Here is a 23,097-nt window from a genome sequence, read left to right on the forward strand (position 1 = left end):
AGAAGCTTCTGCAAAGCTTGAAACCTAGAACACCTCAAGATGGTGGCAGTCAACCAAAGACCAGACCGGCGGTTCTACCCTATATTCATAGGGTGTCCCACAACCTAAAGAATGTAGCCAATCGCTACGGTGTGCCGGTGGTATTTTCTGCCCCGCGCAAGTTGGCCTCTTTGTGCCCCCGGATTGTCTCCGGCGAGGAATGCGAGCGAGACTGCACGAAACGTCACGCCACCCAGTTTGTCAGGTGCTCGGTCGGGGCTGTGTATGAAATTCCCCTGACATGTGGAAAAGTTTACATTGGCCAGACAGGCCATTGTATAAATGAACGACTAAGGGAACATAAGCTTTCTATGGTTAACGAAAAAGGGTCAAATTTGCCCTTACATTGCGGCGCATGCCCTTTGGCTACACCTGATAAAGCATGCCAGCCTTTGCTGGCTAGAACCAAAATCTTAAGGCGCAGTCGTAACCAGGTAGCACGTGAACTCGCAGAAGCTTTTTACATTGATAAGTCAGGTGATGATTGCGTAAGCGATTCTAGTATCAATTTGTATAAGAAAGAGAAAACGTTCTTGGCATGTGCGCTTAGGCAATGATTAGGCAATAAGAATCTAGGTATATATATTTGTGTTCTTTCTGAATAAAATCAGTCGCGAGTTTGCGCCCGTCCATGTCCTTACTCATCCGTGTCTTTTTTTTAGCGCAATTCCCTTCTTTAAGTATGTACGACCGACTCGCCCAACAACATGCTCTCCTGCTACAAAGGTTCAAGCTTGAAAGAGAAGTTTGTCAAAAGAATGCTTTGTGGGCTTCCTGGTTCAGTGATTGAGCCTGGAACCAGTGCCTCGGGGGATCAACATTCCGAGGATCGTACCCGAGACCAACCTGGGACCACGATTGATTTTTCTTCAACTCTGAAGCTCTATTTTCTAAGAAACCCATATGGACTTCCTTTACATGTATAGCTTAAGCTACTGTCGGGTGAATCACATTTTTCTTGTGAGCCTGCCTTCACCTTGGGGGCTCCCACAGAACTGATTTGCAACATTCAAGCTCTACCACAAGAATAAACAATACTATTCAAGATTAGTTTTTATCATTCGGGCCGTGCAGCAAAGTTTAGCCACTGTCTTAGAAGCACTCTGAACAGACCAGTCAAAGTTGCCAACAGGCACTCAACTAAAGCCACCAACATTCTTTATTGCTTTAACTTTGGCTAGCATCTTCATCATTGCCTTGTATATTCACACAGGCAATGCAATTGCAGCCACAGCTGCAAGCTCACCTTGTGCGTACTGTAGTACTCCTCCTCTACTTCATCAGGGGAAACAGGCCAGGCATCAGGCAGGGGCAGCAACTGCAAGGTCCTTTCATTTGTCACTGCATGTCAAGCCATCTGAGCTCTGCCTCCAATGTTCAAGCAGCAGCTTTACACAAATCATAACTTGACAATAAAATTTATTTTCCAGTGGGATTTGATAACCTTTTTAAACTGCGAGCTAAAACAGCTAACCAGCATGACCAACAGATGTCGCCGCACATTTCAGGATACCACAGGGCTCGCTCTATGTGATCTTAAGGCAAAGAAGATATCCTTGACTCTATGAAGAGACAAATTCCCAGCAAAACTGATTACAATATTGAAATTAGCAGACCAGTTTTACTGCAAATAAGTGTTTTACGTGAGTGAACTACACCTGCAACAAGTTTTGGATATAAGTAGCTAACTGATCTTTTCGAGCTGTTTGATTATTCAACTGAAGCATTCACTACCTATTTCATAGAACCAACTTACAGCTATTCTGTGGAACAAATACATAACAGCGATTGAAATTTCAGATGCCTTTCAAACATTGTGCCAGATCGCACTAGAACTTCACCCAACCAATGGGCCAAGTCTGAGTAAAAGGTCAGGTCAAAGAGGGTCGAACTTCAATATAACGAAATTTCACAATATATAATGAAGTAAAGTGCTGATTTCACTGGCTTAATTACATCTAAGTTTAACAGCGAAAATTTCCTAAAAGAGGAAATGCAAACGTTTTTCAGTTCATACTGAAGGTTTACTGATTATCTGAAGCTAACTTGGCTGAAATCTGAAGGCATAAAACACTGCTAGTAACATGGCTCTTGTGACAGTTAATGACTTCCGCAAACTGTTTGGCCACCTGGCAACATATCAAACCACTCACACTGCCATGTCAGCAGCCACTTGCACAGTCACTAAAGATAGAAAATCCTGCTTTCTAGCATTAGCGCCTTGCCACTGAACTATCACACCCCAGCTTTGTGCACGACACACTACATGTTGGTTGAGTGTTGCACACTGAGGAATAACAGTAGAGCACATGACTACCAACACAGTCCAGTCAAGGAGATTTCACTTTGTGATGGTGCACCAGTGGTGAACTGCAAACCTCTGATTTCGCACAACTGCAACATTCGAAGACAGCATAAGAAACACGCTTCTTTGCTCTTGTTTAGCAGGTTCCCCTTCTAAACAGTGATGAGTGGCATGTCAAATAGAAGGCTTGCAGTACTTCAGCAGCCTCATGAAACACACTCATAAGCCAAGAAATTGCTAAGGACATAAGAGCAGGGGACAAACATCTTAACTTGACTGCACATGTATAGTGGTTTATCGAAGCAGCAATTGACAGTGCAACATGCGGTGCAAAATTGCTGAAAACATGAATCATAGCTCACAGCTGTATTATCAGACTGACGACTTGACAGAAAGCAATTTCTTGCCATCCTTCTGTGGTACATGGCAGGCCTTTGCTTAGGCTTCGGCTTACCCAGTGTTAACTTCCCCACTACACTCAAGACCCCAACCTCCTCAGCAGGCAATAGCGGTTACAACTATGTTTGTCAGAATAGCGGAAATTCCAAATTGGGTCCTGAATATCTGGTCATGTCTAAAGTATAAATATAATGTTTCCGTGGGGCCAGTTCAGTTTAAAAAAAAGGCTTATTTAAATAATTTGAAACAAACACGTATTGCTGCTCATAACTGGACGTTTGGTCAACCGAGAGGCTTGCAAGTGCAGTGAAATCCCAATAATTAGAAACCTCTTACGTAGTGAAGACGACAAGTGCTGGCCAATCATCATCACCGGCACTGGGCACGAGGTTCACCACTCGTGCTGGGATTCTTGCTGCTGCTCAACTGCTGTATTAGCTGCTCTCAGTCCGTGGCCAATAAACCTCTTCACAATTGGTGGAGGTGCAGGGTATTTTGAAAACACCCACACTAGAACTATGATCCCACACGCTACCATCTACCATGTCTGACGATGCATCCCCACAGGCATCTCCTCTTCCATCAGTCGTGTGGTCCATCTAAGGGACCCCGCTTTTTTCAGCGGTGCGGATGACAACGAGGTGGAAGATTGGCTCTCGTCATATGAGAGGGTAATTGTGCTCCACAAATGGAGTGATGCCGCAAAACTGAACAATGTGATTTTCTACTACACGGGTGGCCAACTCCTGGTACAAGAATCATGAGAGGGATTTTCAGACGTGGTCAGCATTTGAGACTTCTTTTGTAGGAGTGCTTGGCCACCCTGCTGTTCGCAAGCTGCGTGCAGAGCAGCTTTTGTAGGAACATGCTCAGCAACTGGGTGAATCATTCATGAGCTACATCTAAGACATTCTAGACTTGTGCAAGAGAGTCAACGTGACCATGTCAGAGTCAGACCAAATCAAGAATATTACAAAGGGAATAGAGGACAATGTTTTCAACATGCTGCTTGCAAAGAATCTGTGCAGTGTAGCAGAAATAATTACTCTGTGCCAAAGCTACAAGGAGCTGTGAAGGCAGCGGTCGTTGACCCGCTGACCTTCGCATGACCGACATCTGGCTGGATTGGCTGCCATTTCCGACCAGTCAACGTTGCTAGCTGAAACAAAGGCGTTTGTGCCCGCCAGATCTCCTTAGTGCCGTTACCTCAGCTGCAGCACATTCAACAGCCTGCTTGAGATTTTGGGCCCTCACTTTGCCACGCGATTGAGTAAAAAATTGCCAGGGTCTACATAGCCAACAGATACCTGCAATGGCACCTCTCAGTTATGGTAAAGTCGTCACAAGGCCTTGACCATCCCCTGCAGCTACAGCTCTGCCTCTCAGTTATGCCAACGTAATACCTAGGCCCCAACCACAAGTCGCCGTCCCGTTGTTTCACCAGACACCACATCCACCGCGTCCTATGACCTGCACTGGACTCGGCATTGCAAACTCGTGGCCAGTAAGTTTTGCCTGTGGCTACGCTGGTCATATCGCCCGCTTTTGTCGATGCACTGTATCAACTGGTGCCGCATCACCCGTGATGTCTCATGACACAGGAGTGCCAAGGCCATATATATTATTTATTTATTTATTTATTTATTTATTTATTTATTTATTAGATACTGCCAACTGCCCCTTGGCAATCCAGGCAGGAGTGAGTGTGTACAAAGTCGGCACTGCAAGTCAAAATACCAAAAACATGGGTTACAAGGAACCATAAAAAATGCTCTTATGACTCATTTTCGGCCCTGTCAGCTTTTCGACCTGAAGCCCAATCCTTGCCATTCACCTTCTCCATGTTGCCGCTCACTGTCACCAAGGCAACCTCGTTCTGTGGCTCGAGAAGAGGAAAACCAATAGTCACAGTCCACTAGGCAAGGACTGGGGTACTGTCGAACTACAAAAGTCCTCACTGTCACCCATCAAATGTTATAGATGTTTTTGTTAAAGGTGTATGTGCATTTGCTCTCGTGGACACTGGAGCCGCCATCTCTGTTATGGATGCAAAGCCCTGTTACTCACTTTGGAAAGTTAGGACGTCACTTTCAAGGTTCTCTCTTTGCACAGCAAGCGTTCAGCTTGTTCACCCTCTCACGGCGTGCACGGCTTGTGTGGTTATTGAGGATGTCCTACATACCATTGAGTTTCTTGTTATTTCTTCGTGCTCTCATGACGTTATCCTAGGTTAGGACTTTATTTTGCACCATAACACAGTCATTCAATGGGCACGTGCTGAAGTTGGACCATCACTGATGGTAAATGTGACCTTAGCCGACGTTCTGCCAATTCCCTGTAAACTGCTAGTGAAGGAAGATACAAACATCCCCCTCCCCCCAATGCATTGGCGCTTCTGCCTGTGTGCTGCAGCAGCTTCTCCGACGCAGTTGCATTGTTCGCTCCATCTGCCCTGTTCCTTAAACAAAAAGCTTTTGTGCTACCTTTAACTGCTGTTGACATTATGCAATGCAGCAGTAATCTGTTTATTTTGAACCTGCTTCCATATCCTGTGACACTGCTTCAAGGAGAATGCCTGGGCAATGTGGAAGTTACTGATGACAAGCAAGTCATTGACCCATTGGATGACCCAGCCTCTGCCAGCCACTTTACCCTGAGTGCTTTATCTACATCTACAGCAGTGCGCACAGATGTGTCTGGTCCCTCCATTGCTGATGACTTAAATGAAATTCGTTTTTCTTTCAACGCCATGCGAACTTTTTTGGACCGCACATCCACTGTTATCCATGCCATTGACACTGGCTCCCACCCACCATTGTGACAATGCCCTTATTGCGTATCTGTTTTAGAGCATCACGTCATCAACGAGCAAGCCGATGACAAGCTTCACCGCCAGATGATTCGACCTTCATATAGTCTGTCGGCATCTCCTCTTGTCCTTGTTACGAAGAAGGATGGCTCTGTTCGTTTCTGTGTAGATAACTGATGCCTTAACAAGATATCTTGCAAGGATGTCTATCCCCTACCACACATAGATGATGCCATGATGCCACTGACTGTCTGCAAGGAATGGAATTCTTTTCTTCATTAGATTTGCGGTCAGGATATTGGCAAGTGCCAGAAACAGAAGTTGAGCGGCCGAAGACGGCATTTGTTATGCCTGATAGTTTATACAAATTTAATGTAATGCCTTCTGGACTTTGTAATGCGCCCGCAACATTTGAGCACATATTGGACACAGTTTTGTGTGGCTTGAAGTGGTAACGTGCCTGTGCTATCTCGATGTTGTTGTCATTGCTCCAAACTTCACCACGCACCTTCAGCAGCTCAAATGTGTCCTGAGACACTTAACGAATGCAAGCCAACAGCTTAACTTGAAAAAGTGCAAGACAGCTTACAATACTCTGTCATGTTGTATCCAAGGATGGCGTTCTCCCAAGTGGGACCAAATCTTGCGCCACCACTGAATTCCCCAAACCAATGTCAATAAAAGAAATAAATTGTAGCATTGCCATTTGTTGGGCGTGTTGGTAAATTGAAAGCATATTTAGCGCCAGCAAACAAGGACGTAAGGGAGACGACAACACAATGCGCTACTTTTGACAAGACTTTTAGCGCATTGTGTTGTCGTCTCCCTTACGTCCTTGTTTGCTGGCGCTAAATATGCTTTCAATAAAAGAACTACATAATTTCGTTGGATCCTGCTCCTACTTCAGATGGTTCATTCGAAATTTTGACACCATCATATCACCCCTGACGAAGCTGCTTGGAAGTAATGGCACTCTCTCCTCATGGTCATCAGAATGCGAGGACGCTTTCACAAATCTGCGCCGTCTTCATCCCCAATTTTGCACCATTACGACCCAACAGCCCCTAAGCAAGTGGACACGGACGCCAGCAGTGTCTGCCTCGACGCTGTCCTTGCGCAACGTAAACCCGCATTTGGTGAATATGTCGTTGCATATGCAAGTCAAACATTGAAAAAAGCTGATACCAATTACAGTGTGACAGAGAAAGAATGTTTAGCCATTGTCCGGGCCATTACTAAGTTCCATCCTTATTTGTATGGGTGTCCATTCAATGTCATCACAGACTATCATGCACTCTGTTAGCTCTCATCATTGAAAGATCCATCAGGCCGCCTTGCTCGCAGGGCACTTTGGCTACAAGAGTTTGACATCCGTGTCATGTACCGAAATGGATGCCAGCATTCTGACGCCGACGCCCTGTCATGCTCTCCCTTGCCCGACAACATTTCCTGCTCCTCAGCGTCTGAGTCTACTATTTCACCCGCTGACATTGGTACCATCGCTTCCAAGCAGTGCAGGGACCACTGGATTGCCTCCCTTACAGGCTTTCTCTCTGATTTGTCAACACAACCAGCAACTTGCATGCTGCGTCGTCAAGCTCACCATTTTGCCATTTGCAATGATTTGCTTCACCGACTTAATTATTTCTCAGATGGCCCCCAGTGGCCATTGGTAATGCCTTGAAGCATGCGCTGCGATATCTACCATTGCCTCCATGCTGATCCGTAGTGCGGGTTACTCGGAAGTTTTCAGAACTTACCAATGTCTTCAACAGCGGTACTACTGGTGAGGGATATTCAGCTACGTTTGAAAGTTTGTTTGCTTTGCCCCGATTGCCAATGCTGCAAATCGTCTGCCCCCCCCAGTCACCAAGTGCTCCACAGCCTCTACCTTGCCCTGTGCAGCCATTTGGATGTGTCAGCATTGATTTGTATGGGCCACTTCAATGTTGACAGAGGTTCCCAAGACAATTTGTTGCCCTACTCTATCTACAGAAGATGCAAGGGAGACCTAAAGCTAAAGCCAAGTAGTGCAGTCCTTCGGTCACATAGTGGGGGTGTCATCAAGCACATCAGTGTAGCGACTCTGCAAGTTACTGTGAATCATAGGTCCAGCAGCATTTCCTTTTTCATTGTAAAGAAGAGCAACCCGGCAATCCTCGGACTAATCGCAAGCGAAATGCTGGGACTGGTGTCAGACACAGTGGACACTGTCAGCAAGGACGGCACCGCTGACATCCTGAAGGAATTTCCACATTTATTTCGGGGAACGGGCTGCTTGCAACAAGAGTACCACATGGGCTTGCGCAAGGATGCAACACCAGTAGTAATGCCAGCGCGACGGGTACCACTGGCATTGAGAGAACCACTCTGGGATGAGCTAGATCGGATGGGAACCAGTGGCATCATCAAGAAGATCAATGGACCAACAGACTAGGTGAGCCCTCTAGTCACCTAGAGAAAAAAAAAATGGAAAGCTGCGCTTGTGCCTGTATCCCTGAAACATCAAGGACTGTCTAAAGCAGGAGTATTATCAAATGCCAAAACGAGAAGATATAGAGGTACAGTTAGCAGGGCCCAAATACTTCTCGCGTCTTAACGCAAACTACAGCTTCCACTAAATCCCTCTAGACAATGCAACATCAAATGTCTGCATGTTCAGCACACCATTTGGGCGTTACTGCTTCCTATGGCTCACGTTCAGAATAGCTTCAGCGCCAGAAGCATTGCAGAAGGCAATGAGCGAAATCTTTGACCGAGCCACTGGAGTGCACATGTACATAGATGACATTTTAATCAGGGGAGCTACTGATATTGAGCACGATGTGCACCTCCACCACGCTTTGCAGTTGGCCAGAGAGAGAAAGAGAGAAACAACTTTATTGCGCCGAGCTCGACATCTTCTTAGACGCCGTCGATGGAAGTGGTTCCCTCTTCACGTGACCCATATGCTTCCCTAGCCGCCTGGCCCCTGGAGATCAGGACGAGCTGGTCTTCCAGGGCGGTACTGGTTAGCAAGGTCTCCCATCGCTCGGTAAGGGTGGATGAGGGATGGGGTAGGGTAGCGGGGCAGTTAAGTGGTGGGGGGATCGCCTTGATGAAATCGCATACTCCAATGACGTGTTGGAGCGTGCCTAACTGAGTTTTGCAGAAGTTACAATCCTCCTCGTACATTTCCGGGTACATCTTGTTTTGAAGGTAAGGGTGCGGGAAGGATCCTGCCTGTATTTGCCTGTAGATCGCTTGCTGTTCTCTGCTAAGCGATTTGTGAGGATCGAGGTAACGGCGCCTCTCCGTCTTATAATGGTTCGTAATGTCTCTGTAACTAAATATGGACTGTGGCTCACCTTCCTCAACCCGGTGTTCCATCTCTCGGGCGAACTGGTGGGCAAGTTCGTTGCCCTCCAGCCCAGAGTGAGCCGGTGTCCATACTAACTCAACTTTCCTTTCAGGTACATCGCGTTTACTTTGGAGAATATCTAGTGCCGCAAGAGACACCCACCCCTTCCTGTAGTTGTTATACGCCTTTTGGGAGTCAGTGACAATTCTTCCCACCTTGGGCTGCGCGAGTGCTAGGGCTATCGCGGCCTCTTCTGCCACCTCTGGAAAAGACGTCTTGATGGAGGCGCAGGTTACGAGCACATCCCGTGTCGTAACTGCCAGTGTTGCTTTCGATGAAAACTTGGGTAACGAAGCGTCTGTGAAGAGAGGGACCCCCTCTTCCTCTTCTACTATTTGACCCAAAGTCTCCGTCAAGGCCGCTATACGAGCCGCTCTGCGCCCGTCGTTACGACCCGACCTCATGTTTCTAGGCAGTGGCTTACTGTGGATTTTATGCGCCCACAACCTGGGTAACGGCCCCGTTTCCTTCCGCTCTGCCTCTTGCCAGCCCAACTTGGCAAGATTCCAGCCCAACAGGCTGGATTGACGTTCAATGCTGATAAATGCAAGTTCAGGCTGACTGAAATTGATTTCTTGGGTGACGTCATATCTCAAGACGGCATAAAGCCAAACATTTCATTGAGCACATTACTGGGCGAAATACCTCACCTGGCAGACAAGGCCGCAGTGCACCAGATGCTAAGAGTGGCAAATTCCTTCGGCAAGTTCATACCTAAGCTGTCTGATAAAATGAACATTCTACGCAGGCTTTTAAAGAAAGGCACTATTTCTGAATGGACTCAGCAGCACGAATGGGCAGTTATTTGCGAGCATTTAAACGGAACAGAACCTCTACAGATGCCTCAAAATGCGGGCTGGGAGCTGCGCTTTTGCAGCGTTACAGCGACGACTGGTGGCCAGTTGCCTACGCATCTCATGATATGACTGCCGCAGAACAAAGATATTCCCAGATAAAGAAAGAAACGATGGCTGCAAAAAATTTCACCAGTTGGTATGTGGACGATTCTTATCGAGACCACGTACCATATAGATTCTCATTGAGTATGCAAGATTCTTATTGAGACCGACCCCCACCTGTTAATCACTATTGCTTCAAAAGCGATTGGTAACATGCTGCCACGACTTCAACATTTTTTTCTGTGCTTGTTTACATATGACTATGATCTTCATTTTGTGCCAGGCAAGAAGCTGCTCCTGGCCGACATGCTGTCAAGATCATCCCCAACTGCAGCTGGGGATACCACTGGATCCAGCGAGGATATAGATGTCCACTCAACAAGCATCGTTTCGAATTTGGTAGGCAAAAAGAGAATGGATCGCCTAGTGAAAGAAACCGCAGCCAATCTCGAGTTGAAAGCTGTTATCAACTACCTAAACGGCAAGGGAAGACTAGAAGGCAATTTGAAACCATCCGCATCCGAGTTAACTCTTGTCGAAGGCATTCTGTTTAAAGGAAGCAAGGTAGTAATTCCAAAGTCATTAAGGACAGAAATGCTCGAACGCATTCACGAAGTGCACTTGGGTGTAAACAAGTCCAAAGCAAAAGCTCGACGTTTGGTTTTCTGGCCAGGACTTAACACTGACATCGAAAGGAGGCTACAAAGCTGTGATGCTTGCTGCAAGTATGCTTACGCACAGCAAAGTGAACCTCTAGTATGCGAGGTACTATACATACCCACTTCATCTTGTTAATAAATGTTCTTTGTTCCTGACTTTCCATTGTGCCGCATCTGATACAACGCAGTCTACCCCAGGAACTGCTCAGTGATCGTGGCTACACCCTTTTGTCTGAAGTCATTGAGGCCATCGTCGATCAGTGCCATGTTGTTCATTGGACAACTACTGCTTATCACCCTAAAACCAACGGCTCACTGAATGCTTCAACCGTACACTTGGTGACATGCTTGTAATGTATGTCGCCTCTGACCACGCAAATTGGGACCTCTGTCTACCTTTTGTCATTTACACATACAACACCGCGATACAGAGCACTACTGCTTTTTTACCATTTTTCTTATTGTACGGCCGCCATCTGTCACAATTGACACAATTCTCCTGTGTTGGCCTGATGCATCCGAGTGTGAGCCCATTTCTGCTGCTGTGAGACATGCTGAGGAGTGCCGTGAACTCGCGTGGGCCTTAACTTAATTTGGCCAGGAACACCCAAAGAGCAGCCGCCCCTATGACACCGATGCGCCCACTTTTCTTCCTGGTGCGCTCGTGTGGCTATCAGTTCCTGCCAATGCAGCTGGTTTCTCTTCGAAACTACTGCCCAAGTACGAAGGCCCTTACCACATCATCAAAGTGCACATCTCCCGTGAAATATGTCATCGAACTAGTCATGCAGTCCTCAGACTTGCGCCGCTGGGGACGAGATATTGTCCATGTGCCGCGCCTAAAGACGTACTATGACCCATTCCTCGTGGTGAACTCTTAGGTTGCAGAGACGGCTCCTTTCTGCTTCCAGGGTTAATCGTAGTGAAGACAATGAACGCTGGCCAATCATCATCACCAGTACTGGGCATGGTGTTTGCCGCTCGTGCTGGCACTGTTGCTGCTATTTGACCGCTGCATTAGCCGCTCTCAGTCCACAGCCAATAAACCTCTTCATACTTAATTTGAGTTGACAGATAATTTGAACTGCTATGTTGGTCCTGGCAAATTCCTATGTACTTGAATTGAGAAGAACTCTTGATATTTCGAACTAAAGAATAATGTGCAATGATTATTTCTAACAAGATTTCTCACTCCCATGGACCGCTGTCTGGACAAAACCGTGCCAAAGGCAATGGTTCGATGCATTGGTAGTTACCGTCTGTAAAAATGATGAGGAAAGACATGTAATAAGCAGAGACCAAACCAAAGCAAGCAGAGCCATAAGCACACTCCTTTCCCATTCAGCTTAAAAGGAACAGGAAAGGGCCCAATGCGTTGGCAGGCTAATTGGTGCGAATCCATGAATACTTTGTTTAGCGCAAAACGACAGACACAAGAAAGACAACAGGACAAGGCGCTACTCTCAACGAGTTGAGAGTAGAGCCTTGTCCTGTCGTCTTTCTTGTGTCTGTCGTTTTGCACTAAACAAAGTATTCAGGAAAGGGCCCCCAGCACTCGATTCACGTTACTGCGTGCACACCTGACCCCTCCTCCCACCTCTCTCTTTGCACGCGCTTCATTGCATTACCACGTGTGTCATTAACATTGGGCACACAGGAGGGTGGCACACATTCAGCCACCATTCTTATCAGCTCAACCTTGCACGTTTCCCTTGCACATTTCCCTCACACCCCCAGCACATAGCGTGCTAGGCGTGATCTTATCGTACTTGGACTTTATACGAGACGTACTTTAGAAGAGTTAACTGCTGGGCTAGTTGGTGATCTTGCATACTGAAAAGATTTTGCGCCAAAAAACACAACACACACAAGAAAGACGACAACACCACAGGCGCTACTTCAACTGTTTAATGAGGGTGAAAGCACTCGACATATATAGCCTTCCAAAACACCGCGCGTGCGTACAAGGCAACATGGAGTACATAGTTTTATCAAAGTAGGCGTGATAGAAACTTCAGCTCAGCCTCGTAAAAAAAACGATGTATTTATATACATAAAAAATAATATAAATATAATAATATAATATAATATATATAATATAACATTATATTATATATAATATATATATAATATAATATAATATAATATAATATATATAATATAAATATATAAAATATAAATAATAATAAGGTATAAAAAATAATGAAGGTGAGCGACTTGTGGATCACTGCAGGGCTTGCACCGATTGTGTTCCACGGTTCCGCGAAGCGAGGATTTTGGGTAGAGGCAAACATCAGACATCACGTGAAACATTGGAAGCCTTCTACATCAAGAAAGCGGGTCCTAACTGTGTTAGTGATACATCGTTTTTTCTTTACGAGGCTGAGCTGAAGTTTCTATCCCGCCTACTTTGATAAAACTATGTACTCCATGTTGCCTTGTACGCATGCGCGGTGTTTTGGAAGGCTATATATGTCGAGTGCTTTCACCCTCATTAAACAGTTGAAGTAGCGCCCGTGGTGTTGTCGTCTTTCTTGTGTGTGTTGTGTTTTTTGGCGCAAAATTTTATACGAGACCTAGGCTTCTTCTGACGCATCACATTTCTGACGCACTGATGGAGGAAAGACAAGACTCTTTTAACGTGAGCTCTGTGACAGTTTTTGTTTTGTGCATTGTACTGCATAATTGATCGGGTGCTAGGTGACAGCAGTACCGGCAAGATGCTCACCCGAATATTTTTCTTCGTGCAGCTTCTCGATTGCCTGGCTGTTCCTGTTAAGTGCTGTGCTACTCCCTTTGGCTGCAACATTTCTTCGTGTCCAGCTGGCCTCTGCTCTCAAGGTCGGCACGTGCAGTGCACTGACGATGCGCGTCTGAACTGCCCTATCACCTTGTGTGATAGCCCTGGCCCGTTCATCAGCGTATCTGGCGATCCCCTGCATGCCTTTGCCTACGCCTCGCTGGATCAGCCGGCTATCAGCGGTGTCCGCGCTGCTATTACGTCATCTACCGAGGATATGAAAGCGTTGCCCCCAGCGCCCTTCTTCAGTGGGCTATGTGACAGCAGTACCGGCAAGATGCTCACCCAAATATTTTTCTTAGTGCAGCTTCTCGATTGCCTGGCTGTTCCCGTTGAATGCTGTGCTGCTCCCTTTGGCTGCAACATTTCTTCGTGTCCAGCTGGCCTCTCCTCACAAGGTCGACACGTGCAGTGCACTGACGATGCGCGTCTGAACTGCCCTATCACCTTGTGTGATAGCCCTGGCCCGTTCATCGGCGTATCTGGCGACCCCCTGCACGCCTTTGCCTACGCCTCACTGGATCAGCCAGCTATCAGTGGTGTCCACGCTGCTATTACGTCATCTACCGAGGATATGAAAACGTTGCCCCCAGCGCCCTTCTTCAGTGGGCTAGGTGCAGTACTGGCAAGATGCTCACCCGAATATTTTTCTTCGTGCAGGTATGTTCCCGCAAAGGTGCTCATTGTATTAGATCCGACGATAGGTTTCTACTGCTGTTCCTATGCCCACATGATGTTGTTTCCTGTTCTTCACAAATGATGTATTGCTTGAGTTACCTTCCCCCAAAATTCAAACGGCTTCAAGTAGCCTTACGAGAACCGCGGCAACCGCTGCTTCCATGTCACACACCGACGGTACGGCCGTTGATGCTAATGACGCGATGATTGCCAAAATGTTGTCTGAACTGTTAGATGGGCAGAAGCGATTAGCTCGTGACATAGCCGACATAAAGTCATTCCAGAAAACTGTCGATCAGCGTTTTCAACATCTCGATTCTCGTGTGACTGCATGCAACGTTTTGTTCCACTAAAAACAAAGTAAAAGAACCTCAAAGTACCCTGGATGACACGTGATATCCTTCACGTATCACGCCGCGTTGGAAGCCTCAGGCGCGTGATGTGTTTATCAGACCCTGATAGTGCCATCAGGTTTTGTAGGGCAAAGGAAGAACTGCAAGTAATTACGAAATTGGCAAAAGATCGTTTTTTCAATGTCCAGTTAGGAAATATTCTAAAAACTAATCCTCGCAAATTTTGGCGCTCTCTCTTGCCAACAGAGTCTACATCGGCATCCATAATCGTCAATGATGAAACAACTAATGATCCGTTAATAATAGCTGATGCTTTTAATGCCTACTTTAAATCTGTGTTTTCATCAGATACCCACGAAGTTCCATCCTTTGACCCTCCTAAAGTGACAACTCCGATTACTGATATCATGATTAATGAGCATGGTGTACTAAACCTAATACTACAGTTAGACACTAAAAAATCAACTGGTCCTGATGGTATACCCAATTCTTTTCTCGTTCGTTATTCATTGTGGTCTGCTCGCTACCTAACCATCTTTCAAAAGTCCCTCAATACAGGCATTGTTCCATCCTCATGGAAGCTGGTCAGTGTCCATTCTTTATTCAAATCTGGTAATAAGCAGCTCTTACCTAATTATAGACCTATTTCATTAACATCATATTCATTTAAGATGCTGGAGCACATAATTCACAAACATATAGTGGAATTTCTGGAATCTAATAACATGCTTTCTAACTTTCCGCATGGTTTTAGGAAAGGTTTCAGCACCTTAACACAACTAGTCCTGTGCACCCTTGATATCGGCACCCAGGTCGACACTATATTTATAGATTTTTCCAAGGCTTTCGATTCTGTACTGCATTCTAATCTTTTAATAAAGCTTAACATGATATTGAAAAATTCTCACTTGGTTAGTTGGATTGCCAGTTTCTTTTCTCATCGGTCACAATTCGTATGTTATAATTCAACTAATTCTTCTTCTGTTGGCATGTCGTCGGGTGTACCCCAAGGGTCGGTTCTTGGTCCTTTACTATTTCTAATATACATTAATGACTTACCTTGAAACGTCACTTCACACATACGCCTTTATGCGGATGACTGTGTTTTGTGTCGCGTGATTAACACACCAGAAGATCATCTTGAACTAAATTCCTCATTTGTCAGCTTCTGTACCTGGTGCAACACTTGGCAAATGAAAATAAATTTTACTAAAACTGTGATAATGTCATTTCCTAATAGTGCCTCTCATTCATTGACAAATTACACTTTCAATGACTTATCCTTGCACAGGGTCTCAGAATACAAGTATCTTGGCGTCATCTTTACCATTAACATGTCCTGATCAAAACACATTAATTTCATTTGTACTAAAGCACTCCGGAAGCTCGGGTATTTGAGGCGCAATTTTAACAATTCTATAAAGGAAACTAAGTTACTAAGGTATAAAACTTTAATTCGCCCAATCCTAGATTATGCTTCTCTTGTCTGGAACCCTCATAAGCAGTGCGACATTAACTCCATTGAGAGCATACAATGAAAATCTATTCGGTTCATATATGGTCGCTATGATCACTATTTTTCACCCTCTCGTGCCTTATCTTCTTTGAACCTAACCCCTTTATCCATAGGCCGTCACATTGAGTCATTGAAGTTTCTGCATGGCATCGTCAATTTTTCTTATCGTGTCTCACATCCCATATATATTCCTTCAGACATTCCTCGGTCAAGTAGGAGTCACTACAACCTTAATATTAAGCCTTACTTTGCTCGATCTAATAAATTTAAATACAGCTTTTTCCCACGTACGATTGAATGCTGGAACTTAATTCCCGGAACAATTACGTCACTGGCATTAAACAATTTCCTGTTAAAAGTTAACCACACCTGATTTTATGTATTTTCTTGTTGTTACAGTGTATTGACTCATTCTCGTTTTTGTACTGACTCTCAGTGTTGCTGTTATTTTGAGTTTCATTTGGGTCATGTTCCTTGTTCTTGTGAATTTTTAATATGTTATTGTTTACTTGTTTTTTTGTATGACTTATTTTTGTCTAACCCACTCCTGCAACAGCCCCATAAAGGGGCTGCAGTATGTATAAATAAATATAAATAAATAAATATTTAAAGAGGCTCGCCATAGTTTGAATTTCATTTCATTTTATTCTAACAAACTTCCAGTCCCCTTGGAGTTTGAATTAACAAGATTCTACTGTAATAAACAGCTGCTTTTAATTATATGCTGCACTACGGAATTAACAGTAAGAAAATGAGAGAGAGGAGGCAAGTGGCAAACTAGATCGCCACACACTGTTTTAATGGATTGCAAACATGGTGAGACAGTTAACAGAGTAATGAAATGGGCTACTTGGTGTGTGTTCCTTGTTCATTGCACTTCTTCGTGTCAGTTCATGTCTTCCTTCCTAATGAGCGTTTCTTTTGTCTCCATTAGTGTATGTTGTACATAGAGCAAGAACAATAAATGGTGAGACAGGCCAAGTACACTGAAATCCCAGGAATTCGAAACCCCATAATTCAAAGTGAAGGATAATTTGAACTGACACGTTAGTGCCGGCAGAGCCACATGCATTTGACTAGGGAGAAACTCCTCCAAATTGAACTCCTGGAAATGCAAAACAGTTATCTTGGAACAAAATTTCTCACTCTCTCCTTTTAAACAAACCCAAGCTAAAGGCTAAAATCCAATGCATCACTAGCCATCATGATTACTCGTACCACAAAAACTGAGCCTAACTTTGCATGATACATAAGGCTCAAAGCGCATGCATCACATCTCTATGGAACCATAATGAGCTGTCGTGCTATTACCACTTTAGCATACTGTCATCACTCGCCCAGGGGTGGGGCTGCCCGAAGTCATTTTGGAGTAATTTTGCAGCAAATATAATTGTGTATTAGAATAGTTTGGAGTAGCTTGGAGCAGACGAAACTTCATTTTGAAGCAGTTTAGAGCAGGCTAATCCTAACGAACTAAATTTAATTTTGAAACAATTTAGAGCAGACAAAATTTCATTTTGAAGCTGTTTGTAGCAGAACAATACGAATTTTGGTGGAATAATGGAATATGGCAGCACTACTCGAAACCATGTCGGAACACAGAATAAACCAACACGAGCACTGTGCTGGTTCTGTCTTAAGCAATGCCTTAAGGTGAATTTTGAAGCAGATTACACTGATACTGAAACCGTCCAATGCATGCAAATTTTGGTAATAGTGTTTGTAGATGTTACAGCGAAGCTGTTGGCTTCTAGTTGGTCGGGATTTTTCAAGGCGCATCCTCATGAACAAGAGAATCTTCAGTGACTGAAGCGAAGAATGCATACATTCTTTGGTATCACGTGTACAACACGCAGCACAGCATTCGTTTTAATAAAGAACAAGAACAAAACATGCATCCCAACTTTCAAACATCATTGATAATAAGGCGCTCCTACTAACAATGTGAAGCACATAGCACTCCCTGCATACGTTTCCTGGTAAAGATACTGTTGTGCAAGCCGCTGAGGTGACGGCAACCTGCGACATGACATCACTAGCCTTTCATATATAAAAGAACCATCCCAGCAACTGATTTCATTTGCTGCACTGCTATGGGTAGGCAACATATAGTTAGGACTCCCAAGGAGCAGCATGAATACGAGGAACAGCAAGAAATGGCCTTACGGCCAGTGGCAGCTTGCTGCGAAAATCACCATTACTCCCATCACTCTGAATTACTAGCCTCTGAATCACTCTGCCCCTGTCAGCAGTTGTAGCAGTGGTTTTCAACAGCTTTGCTGGACATACATTTTTGCAGGGTGGGGGGTGGCGAGGTAATTTTTTAATTAGTGGTAGCAATAACAAAAAACATGCATCCTGTATTAGTGAGTCCGAGCTTTTGAAATAGCCCAAGATATTTTTTTTATAACAAGATTTTTTTTTTCCCCAGCAAAAGATGCCGAGAGCGAGTGGGCTATACTAATCCAGGTGCAACCAAATTAGGAAGATTCACTAAAGTTCAACAAAGCCACTACCTCACCAGAACAGAAATTGGCCTCCCTGGTGCGGTATTCGGCCACCCTTTCCTTCATGATTCCTACAATTAACCCATGGCTCTCAGTCCCCAGCAGCTGTGGAGTACCTGACTAAGGCGGTGGTGAGACCCGTAATGCAGCAGAGGATGCTAAGAATCTCTGGACCCGGACAGGCCGCCAATGGAAACTGACCCTGGCAACCTTTAACAGCCGAACTTTTTCAAGTGAGGCTAGCTTAGCAGGACTCCTTGAGGAACTATCAGACATTGTTTGGGATATCGTTGGCTCTAGTGAGATTAGAAGAACTGGTGAAGCTTATACAGTGCTGATTAACGGCCATGTCCTCAGCTATAGAGGTCTCCCAGATAAGAAGCGATACAGGATTGGATTCCTAATGCATAAGGACATAGCGGGCAACATTGACAAGTTCTAAAGGATTAATGAGAGGATAGCAGTAGCGATAATCAAACTTAATAAGAGGTATAGCTTAAAGGTAGTACAAGCCCACACTCCAACATTCAGTCACAATGATGATAAAGTAGATCAGATTTATGAAGATGTTCAATTAGCGATGAGAAAAGTGCAAACTCTGTATGCTGTAGTAATGGGCGACTTCAATGCAAAAGTAGGAAAAAAGCAGGCTGGTGAACAAGCAATTGGCAACTACGACGTCGATAATAGGAACACTAGAGGAGAGACGCTGGTAGAATTCGCAGAAAGGATTAAGCTGAGAATAATGAACACCTTTTTCAAGAAGCGTAGCAACAGAAAGTGGACCTGGAAAGCCCTAATGGTGAAACAAGAAATGAAATTGATTTTATACTTTCTGCTGATCCCAGCGTAGTGCAGGATGTAGAAGTGATAGATAGGGTAAAGTGCAGTGATCATTGGTTAGTGAGGGTTAGGATTCACCTCAATTTGAACAGAGAAAGAGTAAAATTTGTCACGAAGAAACAGGTCAACCCAGAGACAGTAAGGGTAAAAGCAGACCAATTCAGGTTGGCACTTGCAAACAAATATCCAGCCTTAGAGAGATGAAGATGACATAGAGGAAATGAATGAAACCATAACTAGGCTGGCTTCAGAGGCAGCAATTGAAGTGGGAGGCAAGGCACCAAGGCAACCAGTAGGCAAGCTTGCCGAAGTGACAAAGGACCCAATAAAGAAACGACAAAGAATGAAAGTGTCTAACTCGACATAAGCTAGAATTCGCGGAACTGTCAAAGCTGATCAAGAAGGTGAAAATAAGTGATACTCGAAACTATAACATGAGAAAGACTGAAGAAGCCATAAAAAATGAACGCAGCCTGAAATCAGCGAGAAAGAAACTTGGCATAGGACAAACCAAGATGTATGCACTGAAACATAAGCAGGGTAATATCATCAGCAATCTCGAAGATATAGTAAAAGCAGTGGAATAATTATATGCTGACCTGTAGAGTATGCAGAGGAGTCAGGATACCCCAATTAGAACCAGCAAGGAACAGGATACAGAAACTCCACCTATAACTAGCGATGAGGTCAGAAGGGCCTTGCAAGACATGAAACGAGGAAAAGCGGCAGGAGAAGATGGAATAACAGTCGATTTAATCGAAGATGAAGGAGACATAATGCCTGGAAAAGTGGCGGCTCATTATACGAAGTGTCTATCAACTTCAAGGGTGCCAGAGAACTTGAGAGTGCAATCATAATCATCATTATCTTCATCATATTTACGTCCACTGCAGGACGAAGGCCTCTCCCTGCGATCTCCAATTACCCCTGTCCTGTGCCAACCGATTCCAACTAGCACCCGCAAATTTCTTAATTTCGTCGCACCATCTAGTCTTCTGCCGTCCTCTACTGCGCTTCCCTTCTCTTGGTACCCGTTCTGTCACCCTAATGGTCCAATGGTTATCTAGTCTGCGCATTACATGACCTGCCCAGCGCCATTTTTTTTCTCTTAATGTCTATTAGAATATCGTCTATACCCATTTGCTGTCTGATCTAAACCGCTTTCTTTCTGTCTCTTAAAGCTTTGCCTAGCATTCTTCGTTCAATCGCTCTTTGTGCGGTCCTTAACTTGTTCTCAAGCTTCTATGTGAGCCTCCAAGTCTCTGCGCCATATGTCAGCACCGGTAAAATGCACTGATTGTATACTTTCCTTTTCAATGATAACGGTAAGCTCCCAGTCAGGAGCTGACAATGTCTGCCATATGCGATCCAACCCATTTTTATTCTTGTGTGAATTTCCTTCTCATGGTCCGGGTTCCCTGTGATTAGTTGACCTAGGTAAATGTACTCCTCCACAGACTCTAAAGGCTGACTTGCGATCTTGAACTCTTGTTCCCTTGCCAGGTTATTTATCATTATCTTTGTCTTCTGTCTTCTGGATATTAATCTTCAGCCCCACTCTTACGCTCTCCCTGTTAAGGTCATCGATCATTTGTTGCAACTTGTCTGCATTGTTGCTGAATAGAACAATGTCATCAGCAAACCGAAGGTTGTTGAGGTATTCGCCATCAATCCTTACTCCTAAGCCTTCCTAGTTTAATAGCTTGAATACTTCTTCTAAGCACGCCGTGAATAGCATTGGAGAGATTGTGTCTCCTTGTCTGACCTCTTTCTTTATAGGTATCTACCTAGTTTTCTTGTGCAGAATTAAGGTGGCTGTGGAATCTCTGTAGATATTTTCCAAGGTATATACGTAAGCCATAAGCTGGCAAACATTATACTAATCCACAAGAAGTGAGACGTTAAAGAATAAAAAAATTATAGGCCCATTAGCTTACTCCCAGTATCATATAAAATATTCACCAAGATAATTTCCAATAGAATAAGGGCAACACTGGACTTTAGTCAACCAAGGGAACAGACTAGTTTCAGGAAGGGATACTCTACAATGGATCACATCCATGTCATTAATCAGGTTATCAAGAAATCGGCAGAGTACAATAAGCCTCTCTGTATGTCTCTCATAGATTACGAAAAGGCATTTGATTCAGTAGAGATACCAGCAGTCGTAGAGGCATTACATAATCAAAAAGTACAGACTGCTTACATAAATAACTTGGGAAATATCTACAGAGGCTCTACAGCTACCTTAACTCTACACAAGAAAAGCAGGAAGATATCTATAAAGAGAGGGGTCAGACAGGGAGACACAATCTTTCCAATGCTATTCACTGTGTGCTTGGAAGAAGTATTCAAGCTATTAAACTGGGAAGGCTTAGGAATAAGGATTGACGGCAAATATCTCGGCAACCTTCGGTGTGCCAATTTCATTGTTCTATTCAGCAACACTGCAGGCGAGTTAAAACAAATTATTGAGGACCTCAACAGAGAGAGTGTAAGAGTGGGGTTGAAGATTAATATGCAGAAGACAAAGATAATGATGAATAGCAAGGACAGGGGACAAGAGTTCAGGATCGCCAGTCAGCCTTTAGAGTCTGTGAAGGAGTATGGTTACTTTAGTCAATTAATCACAGGGAACCCTGCTCATGAGAAGAAAATTCATAGAACAATAAAAGTGGGTTGGATCACATACGGCAGACATTGTCAGCTCCTGACTGGAAGCTTACCATTATCATTGAAAAGGAAGGTGTACAATCAGTGCATTTTACTGGTGCTGACATATGGGGCAGAGACTTGGAGACTGACAAAGAAGCTTAAGAACATGTTAAGGACCATGCAAAGAGCGATGGAACGAAGATTGCTAGTCATAACGTTAAGAGACAGAAAGAGGGAAGTTTGGATCAGAAAGCAAACGGGTATAGCGATTTTTTAATTGACATTAACAGAAATAAATGGAGCTGGGCAGGTAATGTAATGCGCCAGTTAGATAATTATTGGACCATTAGGGTTATGGAATGGGTACCAAGAAAAGGGAAATGCAGTTGAGGATGGCAGGAGATAAGGTGGAGCAATGAAATTAGGAAATTCGCGGGCGCTAGTTGGAATTGATTGGTGCAGGACAGGAGTAATTGGAGATTGCAGAGAGAGGCCTTCATCCTGCAGGTGATATAAAACAGGCTGATGATGATGATGATGATGATGATGATGATGATATGTGACCACAGACCAAGAGAGCTGCAATCGACCCTGGGCCAGTGTAACGTAAAACTACTTTTATCTGTTTTCATTCCAAATCTGCCCTTAGCACTTCGTGATAGGTCAAAAGGCTCAAGCCTTGCCCAAGTGGGCACAAAAACAGATTGGAATAGTTTTACGCTATACCGGCCCTGGAAGAGAGGTGCCCACCCATTTAAGCTGCTACATTGCACACACCCCCAATATCTAGTTTGCTCACAGCACTCTCAGTCTAATTTTAATTGTTTTACGCCTCAGCTAGGGTGCGCCACGCCACTTCGCCCACTCAACCGTATTCTAGTACACTTTAAATACAGGCGCCCTGGCCGATCTGACAGCAGTGGCAACAGCCAAGAGTGGCTGCACGTGCGCTGGCTACTTGCCAGAAGTGCTGAAAAGTCCAGTGTTGTAAATGCGAAAATTACGAGAAACTGTGCGGGAGGCACCATCACACGATATGCGGAATCTCAATGGCTGCAGTCTTTCAGAGTGCAGTTGTTAGGTACCTGTTCCAATGATGAGCGTCGGCGTTGGCCCTTGCAACCAAGTGAACGAGCACAGCGAAGGATGAAAGAGTGAACATGGAGCAAAGATGAAAGATGGTGATAACAAAGAGAGTGCGAGGAGGGAAGCGGGGGAGGAGGGTGCAGTGGAAC

The 23,097-nt window shown here is 44.6% G+C and overlaps 1 protein-coding gene across 5 annotated transcripts in view; it reads right to left on the minus strand.

The window, feature by feature from the left end:
- Nucleotides 1-23,097, minus strand: part of Rubicon (run domain Beclin-1-interacting and cysteine-rich domain-containing protein rubicon) — a 461,889-nt gene that overhangs the window by 200,483 nt on the left and 238,309 nt on the right. For all 5 annotated transcript variants that reach the window (XM_070531460.1, XM_070531458.1, XM_070531457.1 and 2 more), the window contains one exon: nt 1,286-1,357. In XM_070531460.1, the coding sequence (XP_070387561.1) occupies nt 1,286-1,357 (72 nt within the window). The remainder of the gene's footprint in view (nt 1-1,285; nt 1,358-23,097) is intronic.

This window comes from Dermacentor albipictus, chromosome 1 (assembly GCF_038994185.2).
Source record: "Dermacentor albipictus isolate Rhodes 1998 colony chromosome 1, USDA_Dalb.pri_finalv2, whole genome shotgun sequence".
Lineage (NCBI taxonomy): Eukaryota > Metazoa > Arthropoda > Arachnida > Ixodida > Ixodidae > Dermacentor > Dermacentor albipictus.